Source organism: Cervus canadensis, chromosome 7, assembly GCF_019320065.1.
Source record: "Cervus canadensis isolate Bull #8, Minnesota chromosome 7, ASM1932006v1, whole genome shotgun sequence".
Classification (NCBI taxonomy): domain Eukaryota; kingdom Metazoa; phylum Chordata; class Mammalia; order Artiodactyla; family Cervidae; genus Cervus; species Cervus canadensis.
This window is the reverse complement of record NC_057392.1, coordinates 13,674,390-13,700,082: the sequence shown is the minus strand read 5'-3', so window position 1 is coordinate 13,700,082 and position 25,693 is coordinate 13,674,390. Positions and strand designations below refer to the sequence as shown.

At 46.2% G+C, this 25,693-nt stretch overlaps 1 protein-coding gene across 2 annotated transcripts in view; it reads left to right on the top strand.

The window, feature by feature from the left end:
- Positions 1-506: 506 nt before the first annotated feature.
- Positions 507-25,693, top strand: part of BFSP2 (beaded filament structural protein 2) — a 72,693-nt gene continuing 47,506 nt past the window's right edge. Inside the window, exon 1 of one of the 2 annotated variants that reach the window (XM_043474388.1) lies at positions 507-1,065. In XM_043474388.1, the coding sequence (XP_043330323.1) occupies positions 577-1,065 (489 nt within the window). In that variant the 5' untranslated portion in view covers positions 507-576. The remainder of the gene's footprint in view (positions 1,066-25,693) is intronic. The other variant, XM_043474389.1, reaches the window with a different exon arrangement.

Here is a 25,693-nt window from a genome sequence, read left to right as displayed (position 1 = left end):
AAAGAAACAACAGGCTTAGTTTGTTTCTTTTGAGTCCCTGGGGCTGCCTCCCACCAAGGCTGGTTCCCAGTCATCTCTAGGCACATGTCCACAGTCACAGACACAGCGCAGGTAAGGCTGGTGAGCCCTGACGGTAGCCCTGATGCACCTGGAGTCAGTCCTGGCCCAGCCGCTCTCTCTACTTCTGATCTAATGGCCCTGAGCTTCAGTTTTGTCATCCGTGAAATGGGACTGCTGGGTGCTGGCCTTGCCCTCTTAGGTAGTGAAATACACAGGCCCAGATGAGCCACCCCCACGGCCTACACGGATCCAGCCTCCCCACCACCCGCAGAAAAATCTAGGAGGTCAGGCACATGATCCTGCTGAGAATGCCTGAGCGCCTCTCTGCACACAGCCCTGGGCGGGCCGCTTCCCTTTCAGCTTGGTGAATGGTGGAAACTCATGGAAAACAGCAGACAAAGCAGCCCTGGCACAGGGAAGCTTCCAGAGAGGCCCAGTCACGGGGATGCTGGGGCTGGAAACCAAAAACCACTGGGCTCTGTTAGTCCACCAGGCACAGCAGAGGCAGAAGGGGAGATGAGCACTCGGCGGGTGGTGGTGGAAGCGCCCGCGGGGGCCGGCTCCAGCATGCCTCTGCAGAGGCACAAGGTCTCCTTCAGGGCAGCTCAGTCACCGTCCTCCCTGGACGGCCTCCCAGCTTCCAGGACCATTGCCGTGGGTGGTCTTGTCCGAACACCCAGGGTCTACGTAGGGATGACACCCAGTGGGCCCACAGGTGGCCTGGGCGCCCGCGTGACCCGCAGGGCCCTGGGCATCAGCAGCGTCTTCCTGCAGGGCCTGCGGAGCTCAGGCCTGGCCACAGCACCCGCTCCCAGCCTGGAGAGGGACCTCGGTGCAGTCGAGGACCTGGGGGGCTGCCTGGTGGAATACATGGCCAAGGTACACGCCCTGGAGAAAGTCAGCCAGGAGCTGGAGGCACAGCTGCGCATGCACCTGGAGAGCAAAGCCACGCGCTCAGAGAACTGGGGCGCCCTCCGGGCCTCATGGGCCAGCAGCTGCCAGCAGGTGAGTGCCTGAGAGAGGAAGCTGACTGGCTGCCTGCTGCCCCATCTCTGGGGGGCATTAAAGAGAGCAAGGGTGCTGAGGCGCGGTGGGGGTGGGGGACAGGGAAGTGAGTGGCCTGAGGCCAGAGAGACTGACCATAACCCCTTACACTTCCATGCTAAAAACATTAATGACCATGATAAAAATAATCAAAGGGGGCACTATTTATTAAGGTGCCCTCAGGGCCGGGCCCATGCCAGACCCTCTGCAGACACTGTCTCCTCTAGGGTTCAAAGCAGTACTGTGCAGAGAGGATCGTTCACTGGTTGCATTTTTAGACGAGAAAATTGAGGCACAAAGAAGTTATGTGCCCCAAACCACATAGCCGATGGGGAAACAGAGCTGAGATGGGAACCTAAATTGTCCCAGCTCCAAAGCTTGGATTTCTCCCCTCAGCCTAGGCTGACTCTGTAACTTTGTGTTAAGAAAGGGTTTTTACAGCCATCATCAAGCGGAATGGTTTTTACAGCCATCGTCAAGCCATCATCACCACCAAATGGCTGTGGCATTAGAAACGATGGCTAAATGGAGGCGTGTTCCTACTTGCATCAATTCAGGGCTGTCCCTTGGAAATCTGAGCCATGCAGGTCATTGACAAATTTACTACCCATGGTAATAAAAGTAAAAAGAAACATGTGAGGCTCATATTAGTATACTTTATTTAACTCATTATATTTTAAATGTTATTTCAACATATAATCAACACTAAAATTATTACTGAGATAAGTTACATTGGGATAGAAGTTCTGCAATGATGGAAATGTACTGTATCCATACCACCTAGTTATCTCTGGCTGTTGAGCACTTGATGTGTGGTTAATGAGACTGAGGAACTGACATTTCTCTTTTATTTCATTTTCATTCCTTTAAATTTAAACAGCCACAAGTGGCCAGTGGCTACCTTATTGACCAGGGCAGGGCACAGAGGTTTTCTCCTTGCTTGGTCAGGACCTCTCCAGGGTGGTTCTGCAGGGCGCTGAGATCATCAGTCACATCTGCTTGCAGCCTGCGGTTCTGACACTGGGCCCGCAGCCAGCTTTGCACATTTCATCTGTCTCTTTGTGGGTGGCTGGCTTCTCTGTTTTCCTCCTCCCACAAATGCTGTCCTTGGCATCCCTCTGAGCTAAATCAGCCTCTAGCCCAGCCAGGAACTGCCAGCTCAGACCCCTTGCACCCTGGGGCTCAGCACACAGCCCACAGCGGGACGTCACAGACCTTCATTCGTGTGTGACTGGGTGATGCTGGGCAGACACACTCAGGCGCTCCTCATTTGCCCCTCTTGCCTCCCACTTCACCCCCTAGAGGCTTCTCCACTGCCAGCTGGTGCCCGCAGACAGCACAGTACACACGACACCCAACACTGTCCTCTTGGCTCTTCCTCAGAGCTGCTGTTCCGCTCACATCCATCTGTGTTGTGAGGAGAGCCATCTCAGAGCAGCCTGGGGCCTTGAAGCTGACAAATCTCAGCCAGCCATTCCTCCAGGGTTCTCTCCAACAGTAATAATTCCAAATATTTGTGTCCTACAAGCCACCAGAATGCCCCTATTCCAATATTTCTTTATTGGAATATTCCAATATTTCAGCTCCTGCCAGATAATTTCTTGCACTCAGCTGCCACACAGACTTTTTATAAGTCAAATGTCCCAATTCCTAAGTCAAAAAGTACAGTGACTAAACTTAGTCCGTGTTCAACAGAGACTGACTTATTCTGGCTTCAGAGGCTTCAGCAGGTTGCCCAACTTCTTTGAGCCTCAGTTTCCTTATCTGTAAAATGGGTATAATAATGCCATGGGTATTCCAGCAAGTCCATAGATAAATAAGTTGCATAGGTCCTGCCCATAGGTAGACTACAGATCAGAAAAGTGCATACTGAGAGTGTACAGGTACAGTGCTGTGGGCTGGACACCAAGACAGTCAGCCCCCAAATAGAGGTCATTTTCATTTTAAGTGACTTGAGATTCTAGCTATGAATATAGAGTTCCCTTTTTCCTCTTTTACGAAACACAGACTTGAAGATACAGTTAGAACAACCTGTAAAATGGAATTATTTCTGTTCCACATGGCCCAGTCCTCCAGCCATATCTAGCTCTGTTTCATCTACAAAAAAAAAAAAAAAGAAAATCCTACATATCTGAGAAAGACACACAGTTTTTCCTCTGCTGCTGTTGCAAAACTGACCCATGTGGGCGATCCGACTCCAGGCCTCCGCCTTCAGCTTTACTAACACCTTCTCTCCACCTCGTATTCTCCACCCCATCACCAGAGTGATCTTTTGGACACATGCAATCCATAATGCAAATTCTGCATTATGACCCTGCCTGAACCCTCTGGGCTTCTCCTCACCGATGGACTAAATCCACAACCCTGAGCTCAGTCCACAGGGCCCTCCAAAGTCACCTCTGTCCCAGCCACACCACCCACCCGGGAGGCCATGCACACACCACGTGCCCTCGGCCTGGCTCTGCCTCTGTGGCCCCGTGACAGCCTGCACACACATCCACTGCGGCGGTTGCCATGTTGTCCTGTGTCATTTGTGTGTCTAGGCCCTCACATACTAGGCTCACTGAGGCACATGGAAAGGTCAGGGGAACCTGAATTTGGATGTTGGCTCTGCTACCTTCCAGCTGGGTGGCTTTGAGTCAGTTACGTAACTTCTCTGAGCTTGTTTCCTCATTTGCAATTTGGGCGTCACTGTATCTACTGTGTGGAGCTGTTAGGGGGTTAACTGAGTGTCATGTACTTAGTAAAATCAGCTACTAATAGCCTAGAAAGACAGTTTCATTCCTGGCACTGCAGATCCCTAGAGGCACATACACAATCGAAGGTCAACACTGAGAGGGACCTGTTCCCTTCAAATCCTGGCTCTGGTTCGTCCATGTGAGGGGCACATCCACCCCACACCTCCCTTTCCCTGTCTTTGAGATGGATGAACACCTCACCAGTGGAAAGGGGCCACTATGAGCATGAACTGAAAGAAGATATGACAGGGAGCTGCATGGATTATGAAGGGCTGTGTGTCCTCAAAGAGGACCTGCCCCCCTGGGAGCTGGGCCACGGGCCCTGAGGTTGCTATGGGGACCATAGCCCCCTTCAGGGCCTTAAAATGACCTCTTACTCCCCCATCCCCAAGCAGTGTCCTCATCACCCAAGGGCCGCGGGAGATAGCTTCCTCCTAAGCCCCATCTAGCCCCAAACAGCAGGCCCAGCTTCTGGGCGCTGAGAAATGACGCCTTTCCCTCGGGGAGTGGGGCCCACTGCCTCCCTGGGTGCAGGTCATGGAGCCCTAGACTCCCACCCGCCAGTCCCCATAGAACTCAGGAGGGACCCATCCCCCAGGCACTGTCCCCCTTCTGGCCTAGAGATCAGCCCCCCGCAACCTCCACAGTCCATTTATTTCAGAGTGTGCCGCCTTCTCCTCGTGGGGGCTCAGAGGCAGCCACGCATGCCGAGTGCTCCTGGGCTCCTCTGCCCTCACTTGGATTTCGTGGCCTGGAGCTTCCTGCCTGTCTCTCCAAACACCTTTTCCCAGCATTCCCGACACTTCACAACACTCCCTTACCCTCTCCCCTTGGCAGCCCACTCTCCTCCATCTGCAACCACTTCCTCCCCTCTGTGCCCCTCCTCATCCTTCATGTCTGTTTCAATGGCACCTCCGCTGTGAAGCCCTCCCTGATCCTCTTTGGCTCCTCATGACCAGCACTGTGCTTGAGGCCTGGGGTCAAGCTCTCAGTAACTGAACACTAAAGGGGCTGAATGGTGGTTGGATACCTAGAGAAAAATGTCACCTTCTCCCTAGCCTGGGCCCCCAACAGAACCCAACATGGACCCCTGTCACCCAAGAGTAGGTTGGGCTGGGAAATCCATTTCAGTGACACTTTCTCAGACTCACCTATAGGAGCAGTGGAGAAGTTCAGAGCAAGGACCAAGCATGATTTCATGTCCAACACTTCTATAGCTGTCTGAGAAGGAAAAAAAAAAAAAAAAGATTGAGAAGGGATAGTGTTAATGGAGAGCTCCCAGAGCGTTTCTGGGAAGAGGCCCCTCTGCCCCGGAGCCTCCCACGCCTCTCCACCTCCACCAAGAGCTTTCACCACCAACCTTGAGGAGACACAGGCGTACTTTCAGAAGAACCAGGAAGAGGGCGAGGGGGGAAAGAGAGTGCTGTCCCTGCAGACAAAGCCCCAGCATGGAACGTGACCCAGGACGGGTCTCAGGAGTTCACACCAAAGCAGTCCAGCGAGCAGCCTGGGGAGATTGTCTCCCTCCCCCTTCACTGTGTAAGTTTATCAGCCTTGGAAGAACTCATGGCGGCAGGCCCACTGCCGCACTATGGAGCCCAAACTCTAATAGGCCCCAAAGTTGAGGTTTAAGGCTCAGTAGCTGCTATATTGAAACTTTCACTTGCTGTTTCTTTGAATTCGTGTTTTGTAGGTGAAGTCCAATGGCACAGTGAAGCGTGTGTCAGGGACTTGGAGCCTCGGCTCCCCTGTCTCTCTGGGACAGCCAGGTCCTATGACCCCTTGCAACTCAAGGCCTCTTCTGACCTCCCCTTCTTGTCCCAACCCCCAGCAGAGGCCTGATCACAGGGGCAGGGAGGGTCAAGGTGGCATCTCAGGGGGACAGATCTGGGACCGGCAGCACCACGGTGCATTCAACAGGCAACTGACAGGAGACAGGTGAGCCTTTCACCCACCCTTGATCCAGGTGCATACAGAGTAGTACTGAGGTTCAGTACTCTTAGGGGTCCCTTGTCCTCCATGTTAGGGTAGCCAGTCAATAGAACGGGAGATGCCTGGCTGGACTTCCCCACCCCTGGCCAGGACCTAGCACATCAGTCCGGTAGCTGGCAGGAAGGGCAACCCTTCAGTAGTGGGCCTCACAGCACCCCCAAATCACAGGGCACGGTCCCCTGGGTGCCTGTGAGGGTTGCATCTGTGCCTTGATTACACCTGTACTTGAAAGATTACAAAATTAAATCATTTTAAGATTAAATCATTTTAAGATGAAAAATGAGCATGACAAGTCAAGAGAAAAACCAGAAAGAAAGGAAAATTCTAATACCTTTCAAGGCACCCCTTTTCCTGCTTTTTGAAAGCAGGAAAGCACAGGGAGCTCTCTGCTTTCATTTTGCACCGGGATTCACAAAGTATGATGCCCGTCCTGGTTACAGTCAAATGTATGTGAAGTTCTTTTTCATGTTCAAACCTCTCTCTCAGTGACTCAGCTGTGTTAGAACAGAAACTCTCAGCTCCTTCTGCTCAGCAGTAAAACAGATGGAAGCACTCCCAGCTGGCGGCCAAGAGGTCAAGGAGGACCTGGGCACCAGCTCAGGCAGAAGGTGGTCCTCTCCCTCTCTGCCTTGGCTTAGCGCTCTGACTTTTCTTGCCAAGTGAATAATGCTGATAACAAGTTCTGGCGGCAACATCAGGCCCCTTCATCCTCAAATAAGCCAACCGCAAGCTTGGAATTAGGCAGTCTGCCTGCCTCAGAGCTGCTCCTGAAAGAGGAGTAGGAGCAGAGGTGGGGCAGCCGCAGAGTCAAAGACAGGGAGTGAGCAGAGGCCAGGGCTGTGGAGAGGCTGCGGGGGGAAGAAAGGGGACCGTCTCCACAGAAGTCTCCACCGAAAGTAGTGGTCTCCATGAGACAAAACAGCGGCTTATACCTCCAACGGCAAGGGCTGTCAGCTGGGGGAACGGAGAAGTCAAAACTATCGAAAGACAAAAGGATTCAAATTTCAAATGGGCCTGATTTTAATATTTTCCCCATTCTCACAGTCTCTCTTTCTGTCCCTTGCAGAGAAAGAGTCCATACTCTGAGGATCTACCTATTTGGGGAAATTACCAGAAACAGGGACTCTAGATTCAGGCCAGGTTTCTCTCCTCACAGCACTTGTGGTCCTAGCAGTTTTTGTTTTGTTTTGTTTTGTTTAAAAAAAAAAAAAAGATATGAGAAGAACCCTCCCCACTGAATAAATGAAAGACCACAGGGTCACTGTTGTGAGTGACTACCTTACTGGTTAGTCTTGGGTAAATGTCCCTGAAAGGTGGAGAGAGGAAGAACCTGAGCAGTTTTAGAACCTATAAAAGCTTGAATACATTTACCCAAGACAAACCATTCAGTCTGTTTCTCGATAGATACAATTTCTGAAGTGACAGCAGGCCAGTAAGGTAGTCACTCTGTTAGCAGATCTATAAGGGACACTGAAGTATCATTAGAAATGTAACTAAAGAGAGAGAAATACATTGAGAGTTCCTCTGAGGGAGAGTGATGTGTAAGATTGGGAAAATTCCCTGGATGGAGCAGGCAAGGGGAAGGAGGCCTGAGGCTCTTGAGTAATATAGGTGGTCAGTAACTTGCTTTCTAAGAAAAGTTGTTTTTAATTTCTTGGGGGCTCTTCTTTTGCTACATAGAGTCTCTGAGAGGGAGCAGAATTGCTGAAGAAAATAAGGGAAGAAACCGAGTCCTGTCATTTGGGGCCTCTGGGCCCTTCCCACACACTAAGTTTCAGTTCAGTTCAGTTCAGTCGCTCAGTCGTGTCCGACTGTTTGCGACCCCATGAATCTCAACACACCAGGCCTCCCTGTCCATCACCAACTCCCGGAGTCCACTCAAACTCATGTCCATCAAGTCGGTGATGCCATCCAACCATCTCATCCTCTGTCGTCCCCTTCTCCTCCTGCCCCCAATCCCTCCCAGCATCAGGGTCTTTTCCAATGAGTCAACTCTTCGCATGAGGTGGCCAAAGTATTGGAGTTTCAGCTTCAACATCAGTCCTTCCAATGAACACCAAGGACTGATCTCCTTTAGGATGGACTGTTTGGATCTCCTTGCAGTCCAAGGGACTCTCAAGAGTCTTCTCCAACACCATAGTTCAAAAGCATCAGTTTTTCAGTGCTCAGCTTTCTTCACAGTCCAGCTCTCACATCCATACATGACCACTGGAAAAACCATAGCCTTGACTAGATGGACCTTTGTTGGCAAAGTAATGTCTCTGCTTTTTAATATGCTATCTAGGGTAGTCATAGCTTTCCTTCCAAGGAGTAAGCATCTTTTAATTTCGTGGCTGTAATCACCATCTGCAGTGATTTTGGAGCCCAGAAAAATAGAGTCTGTCACTGTTTCCCCTGTCTCCCCATCTATTTCCCATGAAATGATGGGACCAGATGCCATGATCTTAGTTTTCTGAATGTTGAGCTTTAAGCTAACTTTTTCACTCTCCTCTTTCACTTTCATCAAGAGGCTCTTTAGTTCCTCTTTACTTTCTGCCATAAGGGTGGTGTCGTCTGCATATCTGAGGTTATTGATATTTCTGGAATCTTGATTCCAGATTGTGCTTAGTCACTCTTAAATCTCTTAAGATCTGTTAAAACGTCAGGTCCATGTTGAGGAAGCGGGCAGAGGAGTCTAGATAATGAAAAATAGGGTTGTGCTGCAAAGCCTGGGGATTATTAAGCCGGGGAGACTGAGGCCCCACAGACCTGGAGGCAAGTTCTTCCTTGATCGCTCTACATCTCAATTCCTCATCTGGATAATGAGGATATTTGGACACTTTCTTCAATGATAAATTGTCTCTAAGAAGAAAACACTGGTAGCCTTCCTGCAGAAATTAAAAAAAAAAGGATGAGTACTATCTCTACTACTGTGTAACACTGGTCAAAGGTAGTAGTCAATGTGATCAGAAAACAATTGGAAAGCACCAAGAATTTGAATACAAGAGGGAAAATGTTAGTCTTTCTGGAGTATCCGAAAGGTTCCATGTGAAAACTTTACCACAAACAATAACATAGCCTGGGGTCGCACAGGGTCGGACAGGACTGAAGCGACGCAGCAGCAGCAGCAGTAAAGTACCAGGTTACTAAAAAATTAAAAGTCAATGCTATTGTATCTATAAATAACAAAAAAGATACAATGAAAGAGAAAAATCTTACTTATGATAGCGAAAAATAAAATGAAATGCCTTTAAATGAACTTAACAAGAAATGTCCAAAACCTATATAAGACCACCATAAAACCCTCCTGAAAGACCCAAATGGAAAGAAGTACCATGCACTGAAATATAAAGACTTGAAAGCATAAAGATGCCAGTTCTCCCTATTGATTTATAAATTTAATGCAATTTCAGTTTTTAAAATAGTAACATTGCTTTTTTAGAGCTAGATGGGTTCATTATAAATTTCATTTGTAAGAGGAAAAAGGCAAGAAGAGCCAAGAAGAAAAACTAAAAAAGAAGAAGAGAAAGCTCTTCCAGATAATAAAACATACTAGAAAGTCTTGATCATTAAAGTAAACAAAGGATAAAAAGGCCACTGAAACATAAGACAAAATTTAAAAGTAAGCCCCACTGCATATGGAAATTAGTATTGATCAAGGCAGGCTTTGAAACCAAGCCTTTTCAGTGAGTGGTATTCAGGAAACTGGATAGTCATAAGGAAAACAATAAAATTGCATCCATCCCTCACTATATTCTAGGATCAATTCCAAATTCATTCTATATTTAAATGTAAAAGAGGAAGCCATACAAGGCTAAATTCTTTATAACTTGGCTCTGGGGACATTTTTTCTTGATATAATTCAAAATCTAAAAGCAAACTTATCGATCTTTTAAAATATTGATAAATTTGATTACCAAAAATTTTTTAAATTTTGCATTCTCAAACAACAACATAAGCATAACTGAAAAATAAATGGCAAACTAAAAAATAAGTCTTTGCAACTTAGAATATAAAGGGTTAATATCTCTATTATATGGACAGCATTTAAAATTTGAGGATTAAAAAAAGTCAGCAACACTCTTATTTTTAAGTGGGCTAGAGATATGAACAGACCGTTTACATAAAAAATTAAAAGAAAAAATTTTATAGTCAATTAATTTCTTTTAATTGGAGGATAATTACTTTACAATATTTTGATGGTTTTTGCCATACATCGACATGAATCAGCCACGGGTGCACAGGTGTTCCCCCATCTTGAACTCTCCTCTCTAAAGTTAAAAGAAAAATTTTTTAACCACATAAAAGAATGCTCAATTTCAGTCATAATAGTAAAATACAAAAAAATAAAACAAAACGAAAACCTCCCTGAGATACCATTTACATCTATCAGATTGGCAAAGCTCCACAAATGTGTCGTCTATTTTGTTGGTGAAGCTCCGTGCTGTGCGCGGCTCAGTCCCTCAGTCATGTCTGACTCTGTGCGACCCCATGGGCTATAGCCCGCCAGTCTCCTCTGCCCGTGAGATTTCTTGCAAGAATACTGAAGTGTGTTGCCATTTCCTACTCCAGCGGATCTTCCCAACCCAGGGATTGAACCCGCATCACTACGTCTCCGACATTGTCATGAGGATTCTTTACCCCTGCACCACCTGGGAAGCCCAGGTGAAGCTCTAGGGAAGTTCACATAATACTGATGGGAATAGAAAATATTGCAACCACTTGTGAAGAAGGATTTGGCAGTATCTATACAAATTTATATGCATTTATGTATATTGAATTTGATCCAGCAATCCCACTTCTAAGACTCTCTCCCAATGACACACTGGCAAAAACATGAACAAGAAGTATGCATAAGGCTATTTGTTTCACTTCTACGAATAATGGCAAAAAATTGGAAGCAACCCAACTACCTATCAGTAGGGGACTAGTTGAATAAGCTTTGAATGATATGTCCACAAAAGAAATGAGAAATAACTCTGTAAACTATTATGGAAAATCTCCAGGATATATTGTTGGGTTAAAAAGCAAGGTGGAGAGAATATGTGTGTTATTTACCACTTGTCTAAGAAAGAGGAAGGGATATGAGTACATGCATACATATTCCCTTATAATTGAAAAAACAATTTTTTTAACATGCTTTTAAATGATCACTTACAGGAAGCAGGTAGAGGGAAAAGAAATAGACACTAGAGTTGTTTTAATTTATCTTGTTATGTGGAGATGACTTTGGGACCATGCAAATACTTTAGAGAATTATAAAACAAAATTAAATCTTAAAGAGAAAGCTCTAAAAATCAAAAAGAAAAAGAAACAAATGAATCCAACTATGTTTCAAATTTATGGTATAATCACACAGAGAAGAACTATTCCAAGTGACTTTTGAAATCACAGTAATCCCTAGTGGGGATGCAGAAGAGTACTGCAAAAAGAATTTCAAATCATTTCAGTAATCATGTTGTTGGTTGTAGGTCAACATAAAATAAATATATACCCATTTCCTAACACTGATCAGTGAAAAGACTTAGAAACTATGGCCAACCCAGTGGTACTGAGCATTTTTAGCCTCTGGTTTTGGTCTCTAACCACCATCTTTCACTATAAGAACAGAAGCTCCTTGGAGAAATGGCTGGATCCAGGTTTGGGGGCAATGAGTCTGAGAAACCAAGGAAACTATAAAGAACTACTAGAGTCACAGTAAAAGACTTCATAGCCAATTTGAATAAACTCCCACTAACCAAAGATGGCTAAATACCAATAAGAATATTAACTATAATAGATTGAAATACATAAAAATGTTTAAATCTATGCATTCAGTATTGTACTGTTACCCTTCAAAAGCCACCTTGGAGTCTGCTGGGGAACCAACTCAGTTTTTTGAAAACTGGTAGATAATGAGCCAGACATTTTTCCTGACTTTCCTATAAGAACTGTAGGTATATCATGGTTATAATTTAAAAAAAGAAGAAGAAAAGAGGAAGCATCATTTTGTAGAAGTATTACAGTTAAAAAACAAATAAGAATGTAATTACTAATTTTATTTGTATATCATAAAAGTCATTCTTAAAACAGAATTTGAATATCACCACTTTGCAAATAATGTATCTAGGCAATAACAATTATCAAATAGCTACTAATCTCACAACAAAAGACCAGCAGACTTGTACCTTCTGATGGAGCATGCAATACCACCTATGAGTAGTCTTGCCAAAAAAAATAAAGAGACAAACAAAAAAGAAAATTGCAAGTGGTTAAGTCTCAAGAAAGAACTACGGGAAATACAGAGGTCAGATGAACATGTTAACTGACACAATGGGGATGAAGTCAGCAAATCCAGACAGTAGGGGACTGCAGGGCTAACCATCCAATTTTTTCAACAAGCAAAAATTACCAGGGGAAAAAGGAGAGATGGGGGGATCTATAAGTTAAAAGAGATTCAATTGACATATCAACCCATTGAAATGGACTTTATTTGGACCACTATTCAAAGAAACCGTAAAAAATATATCAAACATTTGAAGAAAGAGGAACTGGATATTTGGTGCTATTGAAGAATTGTATTTACCTTTTAGATGCTATGTATTTTTAGATTTGTAGAAGTTATGTGGTTTTTTTAAATGCATGTTTATAATTTAGCAATACCATACTGAAATATCTGAAGAAGAAATAATATCCAGGATTTGTTTAAAACAATCTGGGACAGAATGGAAATGTGAGGGGATATTGGTATAACAAAAGAAAAAAAAAAAGCCATGTGTTTATAGTCATACTGGTGATGGGTATATGGGGATCCATTATACCATTCTCTTTTTATGTATGTTTGACATTTTCATAATAAAAATGATTGATCCATAGGTATAACATGAAATAATGTATGTACATTACTGGGAGCATACTTAATACCCAATTAAGTTTATAGAATTGAATAAATGAGAAGATACAGACATTAAGTGGGTGGTAACATAAACAACTATGTTTACATGAAAGGTTCAAACCACAGACACTGCAGGAGTTTAGAGAGGAGTGGGGTGCTGACTAGCCCTCAGAGGTACCCTCCAAGAAATGGAGACCAAATGTGACACCCAAAGAACCTGCCAGAGGGTGACCCTTCAACCCAGGCCCAGCGTGGACCAAGCTGGGAGTTAGAACCAAGTGTGACCGACTGCAGGGCAATCTGCACTTGGAGCTGGCCTCCCAACTGTCAAAGGGAAGGTCTGTATTAGACATTTGTTAAAATCAGCAAAACAGGTTTTATTAATATTCAGACTACGGCAGTAGGAGAGAGAGACTTCAGAATAGAACTGAGCTCAACTCCACTGCAACAAAAGGTAGGAGGCTTTTTAAACGCTCTTGTGCTAAAGGAGAACACTGAAGGAGGTTGAGGAGGGTAGTCTAGGTGATTTGGCCATCCATGTTCCAAATCCATGGCTTATCCAAAGGAGAAGCACAAATCTCACATCTTTACGACAGGAACAGACTGGAGCAAGGAGCCCCCCGAAATTGGCATCATACCCTCCCACAGGAACCAGGAGAGGGGGAGCTATGTCCCCAGATGTTTGCATTTCACAGAGATGGCACCTAGGTCCTAGAGGAAACATTCTAGGTTGTAGGAGAGTCATATCTCAAAAGAGTAGAGAAAAGATTTACAGTTTCATGTTTCCCAAAGTAATAGTCTAAGAAAAGGTAGAGCAGGGACCTGTTGTCAGGCTGGAACAGTAAATTCTTCAGGGAGCTTGAGCCCTCTCAGGAAGGCATTTTAAGAGGGCTGGGGTCATCCTAGGGACATGCTCTGATGCAGATGGAAGCCATGCTAGAGTTTTGTCAGGTCCCCTAGTTGGAGGGTGGTGGGGGGTGGAGAGTGTCATGCAGTTTGCAGGTCTCACCTCCAAGTGCCAAGCTCTCCCAGGCTGTGTCCTGCTCTCTAGTCCAAGAGTGGGTGCAACACAGCACACAAAAGGCAGCCCACAAAGGGTAGGGCAGTGAGGGCTGAATACAGAATCAGGCAGTCTAAGGTTTCAAATCAGAACCCTGAAGTGAAATGCTAGAAACAGCCCAATTGCCCCATAAAGCTAAGTAATGCAGCAGACTCCTCTGCAGTTATAAGAAAGAAAGAAGGAAGCTTGTTAAGTACTAATAAGAAACTATGGTGCATGCTCAGTACCTTAGTTGTGTCTGACTCTTTGCCACTCTATGGACTGTAGCCCGCCAGGCTCCTCTGTCCATGGGATTTTCCTGGCAAAAATACTAGAGTGGGTTGCCGTTTCCTTCTCTAGGGGATCTTCCCAACCCAGGGATTGAACCTGCATCTCCTGCTTGGCAGGTAACTTCTTTACCACTGAACCACTGAGAAACTAAATATATGTATTTTTTTAAAAAATTAAAAGGCAGACTGTAAAACCTATCTATGTTATGCTACTGTTTGTGTTTAATGCAAAAGAAAGAGAGAGAGGAAGAAAGAGAGGGAGGTCCTTAAGGAAGGAAAAAGAGGGGAAGGGAGGAAGGAAAGAAGGGAAGGAGGGAGGGAGAGAGGAAGGAAGGTGGGGGTGCAGCCCGTCCCTGGAAGCATACACAAAGTGGTGGCAATGGGTGCTTCTAGTGTGGAGCTGGGTGACTGGAGACACAGATAGGAGCAGGCTTACTTTGGGCTCTTGCACCAATTGAATGATTTATCTTAAAAGAAAATAAAGTTATAAATAAAACTACCAATGACTTGGGGCGAGTTCCAGTCAGGTCCAGGGCTGGTGAAGCCCCCACAGCCTCAGAGAAGTACCAAACCAGGTGTGAGGGAAGAAAACTTTTCTCAACAGCCTCCTCTCAAAACAAAACCCCAAGAGCAATGGGAGAGACCCTCTACTGATCTACAGTCTCCAGAAGAACTAAATTAAACCAATCCAGGCAAGTGCCAAGGACAAATGTGGTGCCTCTTTCCAGGGAGTTATTAAAAAAATGGTTGAACCCGGCAGAATGTAATCCATGCCCACCACTCCCCCAAAGGGTTTATGCTGATCTACCAAAGATGAGGACTCAATTTAGGAAAATAAAACCTAGTTTATCGCTGTCTGGCTAGAGAAAAGCACATAAAGGCTCATTTACCTGGTTGTAAATGAGATGGTAGAGCAGAGTGTCACAAATACATGATTTAGCAGAAATGAGACGTTATGTCAGCCATTATCAGTAAGTAATGAAAAGCAGTGTGCACAGAGTGGAAAACCATCACAAAACCTACCAACTGGTAGTTTTTATTTATCTGTTTAAGGGATCAATGAACAACCATCTAAATAATTCTTAGGGGAGACATGGAGAGAGAAGTAAAGTTAAAAGGGGCCCCCTCTCAGCAGACGCTGGGCAAAGTTTCACCCGAGGCAAAGACCCCTCACCGCCCACACCTGCTGGAGCCCTGTCCCCCAGCACCAAGGACCAGAGGCCCCGCCCCCGGCACCCAGGCCCCGCCCTCCCTTGCTCTCCCTGGCTGACCAGAGTACATCCAGGCCTCACCCCCAGCCTTTAATTGTGTTATTTCTTCATCATCTCTGACCACTTCAGGTAAGGGCCCTCTGCTCAGGCCTGCTCCCAGCTAACTCTGAGGAGGAAGGTTATCTGATAAATGAATTGACTGTTACTTGGGGAGGGATGTGACTCAACTTACTAGCGCTGGTTTGTGCTCCTAATAAAGGTGGAAAGGCTCTTTGCCCATGGGTGGCTGTGAAGTGTGAATGAGACAAGGACGACAGGTTCCTGGCCTGTCCCCAGGAGCACCGCCTGCAGAGTGAATTGCACCTGGTGGGATTTTAGCTCCCGCAGGCACCTGGAAGCTCAGCCAGGGCCAGCCAGACCAGGCCTTCACTGCAGGGGGCACCCCTGGGCAACCCCCACTTGCCAGGTGGTTCACCCAGGTCCCAGATGCCCTCTGGAGCAGGCATAGGTGCCCTGGGAGTTCTATACGATTCCCACCTGAGAATCCTGCTCTCTGATAAAACCCATGGAGATGAACTGTGTGCACTGTCACTATGTGCCGCTCAGGTAGTGCCTTCATGTCAGTGTGACACCTGCAGATAGTAACAGGAGCTTTTATTCACTGTCTCAGTGGGTTCTCTCAACGGTGTCTGTGTCACCCAGAAAAATGGAGGTCTGCCCACTTGATCAGTCTACCAGGGCTGCCATAGAAAATTACCACAGACAGGGTGATACTGGGTGGCTTAAACAACAGAAACTTGTTCTCTCACAGTACTGCCGGCTGGAAGTCCGAGGTCAAGGTGTCTGCAGGATTGTTCCCTCTGAAGCCTCACTCCTTGCCTGGCAGGTGGTCGTCGTCTCCCTGTGTCTCCACATGGTCTTCCCTCCATCTGTTCAGTTCAGTTCAGTTCAGTCGGTCAGTCGTGTCCGACTCTTTGCGACCCCATGAATCACAGCACGCCAGGCCTCCCTGTCCATCACAAACTCCCGGAGTTTACTCAAACTCATGTCCATCGAGTCGGTGATGCCTCTATACCTGTGTCCAAATTTCCTCTTCCTATAAGGACCCACTGATATCAGACTACCGCCACCTCATTTTAACTTAATCACCTCTTTAAAAGCCCTTTTCAAATGCAGTCACATTCTGAGGTACTAGGGGTTGGGACTTCAACACACACATTGGAGAGGGGGACACAATTCAGGCCATTAACACCCACTTTATAGACAAAGAAACTGAGGTCCACAGAGATGAAGTTTCTCCTGGAGTTAGTGCCCTGGTCAGGACCAACTCAGTGTTGCCTGCCCAACAGGCAGTGTTGTCCCCCCCTCCCCAAATTATGAAAAGCCTCCTATTAAACTCACTGAAAAGATCCCAGGGACTTCCCTGGTGGTCCAGTGGTTAAGACTTCGCCTTCCAACGCATGGGGTGAAGGTTTGCTCCCTGATGGGGGAGCTAAGATCCCCCCATGCCTCACAGCCAAAAAAACAAAACACAAGACACAAGTAATAGTGTAACAAATTCAATAAAGACTTAAAAAAAAAAAGAATAAATAAATAAGAGACCCCAGACCCTGAAGGGTAAACTGGCCAGTGATCCCCTGAGTGCCCACTGTTTGATAAGATGGAGTCATGGTCAGTGACAGCCCTTCTCTGAGAGGAGATTAAACTCTGGGATATGCTTCCTTTTTCTCTGCTTTTCTGCCTCTTCTAATTTGGGAAGAACTGCCAGAAACAGTGATTGATCCTTACCCAAGCTCGCTCTAACTGGAACGAACTGCTTTAGCGAGGACGCACGAGGCTGGGTGCCTTCCAGCTGTCAGGCCGCTCAGTACTGGGACTTGAAAGTTTAATAGCTTGGCTGTCGGGGAATGGTGCGGCCCCCCAGGGATTTCTATTTTTCTTCTTCAGTGATTTTTTAATGCTTAGAAAAATGTGTTGAGCAGTCGGCCCTGAAGGCTGAACCTCTTTATCTGAATGGAGCCGAGGAGCTCCGGGGGGAGCCTGTGGGGGAGGAGAGGGGGTGCTCCTTGGAAAACGCTCTCCCACATCAGAGGTTTCCACAGACTGCGGGGGTGGAGCCACAGTCTCCCCTGCGGGGGTGATGGCTGCCACCACACCTAGGTCCAGGGGGCCCCTTGAAGTGCTGAGGGGTCTTCCCGGGAGGCGAGAGGCCACGCCCAGTGGGAGGAGCCCCAGGGACCTGGGTCTGGGAGTGAGGCAGGCACCAGTTACAGCCAGGCTGACCACCAAGAGTACACAGATAGGGGGACAAAGTCAGGTGGATCACTTGCTGAAGCAGGAGAGAAACACTCTGAGGGAACCTGGGACATCTCAGGAAGAGGGATTGCAAGGAGCTTGTTGTGAGGTGTAGGCTTGTACTGGGCAATTTGGGGGGAGTTAAGAGCAAGGACTTGTTCTGTGTTTGATGCTGTCAGGAACCAGGGGCTCTTGGATGATGGGGTAGCTTACAGTTTGGACCTAGGGAACAGGGTGCAGCAGGCCTAGAGCTGTTGTGAGTAAACAGTGGTCCCTCACAGCACTGACTGGAAGGCGCCCATTGAGTTTATGTGGTTGTAGAGCATTGACCTTGCCTCTTAGTTCAGATACGATCATGCGGAGGCCTTGTCTCTGTCCCCTCCCACCAGGATCACAGAGCAACACTCTGGTGGTCGCTGATACCCTGTGAACGTTTGTATGCAGGTGACCGTACCACGGCCCAGCTGTTAACTGCAGCTGCCTGCTGTCAGGGCCAGGGTTTTACATCCTCCACCCAAACGGGGCCTCCTGAGCAGCCCGACCTCAGTGGGGGAAGGAGGGACTTGAGACAGAGCTGGCAAGCCGAGATCTCTGCCTCACATGTGGCTACGCAGGGCTCTCCAGGCTGGGCCAAGGCGTGGTTTCTTTGGGAGACAGGACTCTGACCTCAGAAATGCTGGGGGCCCACACCCCTGCCTGTCTCACCTTCTCCCTGTAAATGAGGTGGAACAGAGTGACAGAGACCAGGCCCAACTTTGTCCTTCCCTAATGTGAGGCCCTTATCTCAAGTTGAGGGGGGATGACCCTATTTCATAGAATTGTGAGAATTCTGGGAGATAATGCAGGGAAACTAGAAGCTTCCAGAAGGCAGGAACTTGACTTCTCTACTCACTGATCTTTCTCTGGCACCCTAGACAGTGCCTGGCACATAGTAGATACAAAATGAACATTGATTAAATCGACAGACAAACATGACCCACAAAGTAACTACTTAATAAGAGGTTTTCTATTATATTTGTTTGCTGGCTGCCAGAACAAAGCACCACAAAGAGAGTGGCTTAAACAACAGAAATGGACTGTCTCCCACTTCTGGGGGCTGGAGTTGGAAATTTAGGTGTCAGTGGAGTTGGTTCCTCCTGAGGGCTCTGAGAGAGGATCTGTTCCAGGTCTTCTTCTACCTTCTGGTGGTGGCCCGCCATTCTTGACCTTCCTTGGCTTGTAGATGTATTACTTCAGATTCTAACTTCCTTTTCCCCGTGTGTCTGTGTCCAATATTCCCTCTTATAAGGACACCAAGTCACACTGGCCTAGGGTCCACCCTAATGACCTCATCTTAACTTGAATGCATCTGTAAAAATCTTATAATTCCAAATAAGGTTGCATTTACAGGTACTTCAGCATGTCTTTTGGCTGGTACACAGTTCAACCCATAGCATCAACTATTGTTTTTATCACACTGTATTCCTGATTTCCAACATTTTATCCTGTTTCCTCAAATGTCATTTAAAGGTTCTAGAAATGCCAATATTTCCCCACCTATTTCTCTCACTTCACCCTCACTTCCTTTTGCACTTGAAATCAGATCCCAAATCTGTGTGGTGTTTGAAACTACACACATGGTACAGAGAACCCAAGAGAGTATTATTTATGTATTAGAAACACAGTAAGTGTCACTAAGTTGCTGTTTGATCTTGGACAAATCATTCCACATCTCTGAACCTCAGTTTCCTCAACTGTTAAATGAGATTGGGTCAAACTGACATCTTGCAGACACACAGGTAATAGGTCAGATTCCATTCATATCACTTCAATCCATGGACACGAAGACAAGTACAGGTGACTCCCATGTCTGTCTTCACTTCAGGGCTAAAGGGCTGTGTGCCCTGAGGCAAACCCATTTCACTCCGAGTTTCCTCACTTACAACAAGAGAGGGTGAAATTCTCTGATCTCCCAAGCCTTGGCCCTAGACCTTCTGTCACTGTTCCTCATTATCCCCAAGCCATAGAGGACGCCTAAGAGAAGAAACCGCCCTCCCATGAGCCTGGTTCCCTAATCTTTCGTGGCTCTGCTAGTTGGCCAGCTGGGATAGGACTGTTCAGTATATGTTGACCACCTGCTTCATTTTCAAGGGTCAAGTGGTGTCTGTGCTCCAGTACTGATGAATCAGTTTTATTGACCCCCACACACACACACCTGCCAGAATATTTCAAAGGTCTTGCTAACTGACAGTGAGGGGAGAAATTGGCTTATTGAGAGAGCACAGAGTCCACACCTGATCCATGATCACAAAAACCCAGATTAAATGTAACCAATAGACACCTTGAATTTTCAGCTTGAACACCCCTCAGCATCATGCCTGACCTAAAGGTGGTCCTGGATACAAGTGAATATTTTTCCTGTTCTCAGGCAGATGGGAATCACGCTCCCATGGCCCACTGCTGTCATTCATCCCCAAGAGCAGAGGTTTAGTCCAACAGGTCCTGAATCTAACCCCTGGGACAATGCCAGGTACAGCGAGCAGAGGAGAGAGGGCAGGAGGGCAGAAGGAGACAGAGCCTCACAGTGATTGACGGTACAAACTACAGAGTCCAAAAAGAACCGCATTCAAATTTGACTTTGCAATTGACCGGACTTGTGATGGTAAACAAGTTTATTTGCCTCTCTGAATTTCAACACATCCTCATCTGTAAAATGTGGATAATAATATATACCCTACAGGACTGTCATGGGAATTAAATAATTCACTTAAAGCATTTAGCTTAGTGTCTAGCCAGGCACGTGCTCAATTAACTGTAGTGGTCGTTTATGTCATTGTGTGTAGTGGTTAAAATGATAATAACTGCCTGGATTGCAAGGCCTTCCCGTTACCATCTGCTCAGCTAACTCTTCAGTACTGCAGGGGGAAGGAATTAGCAGTTGCACAGGGGCAATCAGAGAGGAATACCTTTTATGGGTGTCAGTTCTAGAAGGTCTTTAAGTCCTCATAGAACCATTCAACTTCAGCTTCTTCAGCATTACTGGTCGGGGCTTGGATTACTGTGATATTGAATGGTTAGCCGTGGAAATGAACAGAGATCATTCTGTCATTTTTGAGATTGCACCCAAGAACTGCATTTCAGACTCTTTTGTTGACTATGAGGGCTACTCCATTTCTTCTAAGAAATTCTTGCCCAAGTAGTAGATATAATGGCCATCTGAGTTAAATTCACCCATTCCAGTCCATTTTAGTTCACTGATTCCTAAAATATCAATGTTCACTTTTGCCATCTCCTGTTTGACCACTTCCAATTTACCTTGATTCGTGGAGCTAACATTCCAGGTTTCTATGCAACATTGCTCTTTATAGCATCAGACTTTACTTACATTAGTAGTTACATTCACAACTGAGCGTTGTTTTTGCTTTGGCTCCATTTCTTCATTCTTTCTGGAGTTATTTCTCCACTTTTCTCTAGTAGCATATTGGGAACCTACCTAGGGTGTTCATCCTTCAGTGTCATATCTTTTTGCCTTATCATACTGTTCATGAGGTTCTCAAGACAAGAATACTAAAGTGGTTTGCCATTCCCTTCTCCATTGGACCATGTTTTGTCAGAACTCTCCACCATGATCCATCTATCTTGGATGGCCCTACATGGCATGGCTCATAGTTTCTTTGAGTTGGACAAGACTGTGGTTCATGTGATCAGTTTGATTAGTTTTCTGTGATTGTGGTGTTCATTCTGTCAGCCCTCTGACATATAAGGATAAGAAGCTTATGGAAGCTTCCTGATGGGATAGCCTGACTGTGGGGGTGTTGCTCTGATGGGCAGGGCCATGTTCAGTAAATCTTTAATCCAATTTTCTGTTGATGGGCAGGGCTGTGTTCCCTCCCTGTTGTCTGACCTGAGACCAAACTATGGTGCTTGGAGATAATGAAGATAATAGCGACCTCCTTCAAAAGGTCCCAGGCACCCACCACCACTCTCAGTGGCACTAACCCTGCAGCAGGCCACCGCTGACCCACACCTCCTTTCTGAGACTCCTGGACACTCACAGGCAAGTCTGGGTCAGTCTCGTGTGGGGTCACTGCTCCTTCTCCTGGGTCCTGGTGCACACAAAGTTTTATTAGTGCCCTCCAAGAGTCTGTTTCCGCAGTCCTGTGTAAGTTCTGGTGGCTCTATAGTGAGGTTAATGATGACTTCCTCCAAGAGGGCTTATGCCACACCCAGGTCTGCTGCACCCAGAACCCCTGCCCCCTGTGGCAGGCCACTGCTGACCCACACCTCCACAGGAGGCACTCAAGCGCTCAAAGGCAGGTCTGGTTCAGTCTCTGTGGGGTCTCCTGGCATGCACAAGGCTTTGTTTGAGCCCTCTGAGTGTCTCTGGCAGGTATGGGGCTTGATTCTAAACGTGATTTCACCCCTCCTACCATCCTGCTGGGGCTTCTCCTTTGCCATTGGGCATGGGGTATCTTTTTTTGGTGAGATACACCATTCTTCTGTCGACAGTTGTTTAGCAGCAAGTTGTAATTTTGGAGTTCTCACAGGAGAAGATGAGCTCACGTCCTTCTATGCTAGAACTAACACCCAAAAAAGATGTCCTTTTCATTATAGGAGACTGGAATGCAAAAGTAAAAAGTTAAGAGATACCTGGAGTAACAGGCAAACTTGGCCTTGGAGTACAAAATGAAGCAGGTCAAAGGTTAACAGTTTTGCCAAAAGAATGTACTGGTCATAGCAAACACCCACTTCCAACAACACAAGAGAAGACTCTACACATGGATATTACCAGATGGTCAATACCAAGATCAGATTGATTATATTCTTTGCAGCGAAAGATGGAGAAGCTCTATACAGTCAGAAAAAACAGGACCACGAGCTGACTATGGCTCAGATCATGAGCTCCTTATTACCAAATTCAGACTTAAATAATGAAGAAAGTAGGGAAAACCACTAGACCATTCAGGTATGACCTAAATCAAATCCCTTACGATTACATAGTGGAAGTGACAAATAGATTCAAGGGATTATATCTGATAGAGTGCCTGAAGAATGGAGGTTCATGACATTGGACAGGAGGCAATGATCAAGACCAGTCCCAAGAAAAGAAATGCAAAAAGGCAAAATGGTTGTCTGAGGAGGCCTTACAAATAGCTGAGAAAAGAAGAGATGCTACAGGCAAAGGAGAAAAGGAAAAATATACCCATTTGAATGCAGAGTTCCAAAGAACAGCAAGGAGAGATAAGAAAGCCTTCCTCAGCGATCAATGCAAAGAAATAGATGAAAACAATAGAATGGGAAAGACTAGGGATCGCTTCAAGAAAATTACAGATACCAAGGGAACAGTTCATGCAAAGATGAGAACAATAAAGGACAGAAACAATATGCACCTAACAGAAGCAGAAGATATTAAGAAGAGGTGGCAAGAATACACACAAGAACTATACAAAAAAGATCTTCATGACCCAGATAATCACAATGGTGTGATCACTCACCTAGAGCCAGACATCCTGGAATGCAAAGTCAAGTGGGCCTTAGGAAGCATCACCACAAACAAAGCTAGTGGAGGTGATGGAATTCCAGTTGAGCTACTTCAAATCCTAAAAGATGATGCTGTGAAAGTGCTGCATTCAATATGCCAGCAAATTTGAAAAACTCAGCAGTGGCCACAGGACTGGAAAAGGTCAGTTTTCATTCCAATTCCAATGAAAGGCAAAGAATGTACAAACTACCACACAATTGAACTCATCTCACATGCTAGCAAGTAATGCACAAAATTCTCCAAGTCAGGCTTCAACAGTACATGAACTATGAACTTCCAACTGTTCAAGCTGGATTTAGAAAAGGTAGAGGAACCAGAGGCCAAATTGCCAACATCCGTGGGATCATAGGAAAAGCAAGAGAATTCCAGAAAATCATCCACTTCTGCTTTATTGACTACACCAAAGCCTTTGACTGTGTGAATCACAACAAACTGTGGAAAATTCTTAAAAGAGATGGGAATAGCAGACCACCTGACCTGCCTCCTGAGAAATCTGCATGCAGGTCAAGAAGAAACAGTTAGAACTGGACATGGAACAACAGACTGGTTCCAAATCAAGAAAGGAGTAAGTCAAGGCTGCATATTGTCATCCTGCTTACTTAATTTATATGCAGAGTACATCATGCAAAATGCCAGGCTGGATGAAGCACAAGCTGGAATCAAGATTCCTGGGAGAAATATCAATAACCTCAGATATGCAAATGACATCACCTTTATGGCAGAAAGTGAAGAGGAACTGAAGAGCTTCTTGATGAAAGTGAAAGAGGAGAGTGAAAAAGCTGGCTTAAAACTCAACATTCAGAAAACTAAGATCGTGGCATCTGGTCCCATCACTTCATGGAAAACAGATGGGGAAACAATGGAAACAGTGACAGACTTTATTTTTTGGGCCTCTAAAATCACTGCAGATGGTGACTGCAACCATGAAATTAAAAGATGCTTGCTCCTTTGAAGAAAAGCTATGACCAACCTAGACAGTACATTAAAAGGCAGAGACATTACTTTGCTGACAAAGTTCAGTCTACTCAAAGCTATGGTTTTTCCAGTAGTCATGTATGGATGTGAGAGTTGGACCTTAAAGCTGAGCACCAAAAAATTGATGCTTTTGAACTGTGGTGTTGGAGAAGACTCTTGAGAGTCCCTTGGACTGCAAGGAGATCCAATAAGTCAATCCTAAAGGAAATCAGTCCTGAATATTCATTGGCAGGACTGATGTTGAAACTGAAACTCCAATACTTTGGCCACCTGATACGAAGAACTGACTCATTGGAATAAACCCTGATGCTGGGAAAGATTGAAGGCAAAAGGAGAAAGGGATAACAGAGGATGAGATGGTTGGATGGCATCACCGACTGGATGGACATGACTTTGAGCAAGTTCTGGGAGTTGGTGATGGACAGGGAGGCCTGGCGTGCTGCAGTCCATGGGGTCGCAAAGATCCAGACACAACTGAGCGACTGAACTGAACTGAATCAGAGATGTACCCTTGGTGTCTCAAAAGCATCTCACTTTGTGGTGGAAACCCAACAGTAGACTCCAGGCCAAATTAGAGCGTCCAGACTCCCTTGTAGGCGAGGCCGGGGGCGGAGGACCGGCGGGGTCCCAGGCTGCTGCCTGTGACCGGATTATCTTGGCAAGTGGCGCCACCTTCTGGCTTCTCTAGGAGCTGACTTGAACTCCTAGTCACCCAGCTGCAAAATCTGATTTGTCCAAGTTCTGGATGCCTATAATCATCCCTTCATTGCTAGAGCCACCCTGATCCAGAGAGGCCAGCCACACACTTCATACCGCCCCTCAGTCAGTCCATTCATGTCAGCATTTCCATGACAGCTGCCAATTTCCTGAGGATTATAAATCAATCATAAAATTGCACTTTGCCCTGAGACTTTGCATATTATTATCTAGCAAGTCTGTTCTTATTCTTTCCTGCTTCCATTTGTGGTGGGAGAAACCACCCCCTCCTTTTCTCTTTCAGTTGCATTCTCTGTGGCTTTGGGTTTTAGGTGAGAGCTTCAGTTTGCAGTAGGGGTCCTGAGTCCCACCTGGTCTCAGCTCACCAAAGACTTTGCCTGGGTCCCTAGTCTCTCCACCTTCATCTTCTCATCTACCAAAGGACAGACAGAACTACACCTGCCATCATGGCCCCAACTCTTTTGAAACTGGAGGAGAATAATATGAGTAGGGGAAACGCCCTGTCAGTGTCAGAGATTAGGCTGCGGCTCCTCAGCCTGTGGGTGTAATTAGTGTCACACGTAAGTACAGAATCTTAGTGACAATGGCGCGTGCTGGCCCCACCCCTTCCTCAGCCGCGGGCTCCACAGTGTAACCTTTGTCATGGTGGCGGCTCTGGAGCCGGCACAGAACTCATTTTTATTCTGTTCATTCATCAGGCACTGATGGGTCTACTCTGCACCAGGCACTATGGGATTCAGATATTAAAGGGTCAAAATTCTTGGCCTCTAGGACCTGGAGAGCCAAGAGGGATGAGGAGTGAATAAATGAATCCACACATTGTTGAGAGCCTGCCGTGTGCCAAAGCATACCGCAGGGTGTGTGATGGATGTCACCGGTGTGTGAAACAGGAGGGCCTCGTGAGGTCCGCTTACAAAGGCAGCTTTGGTTTGAAAGGGACCTCTTCCAAGGTCCCTTT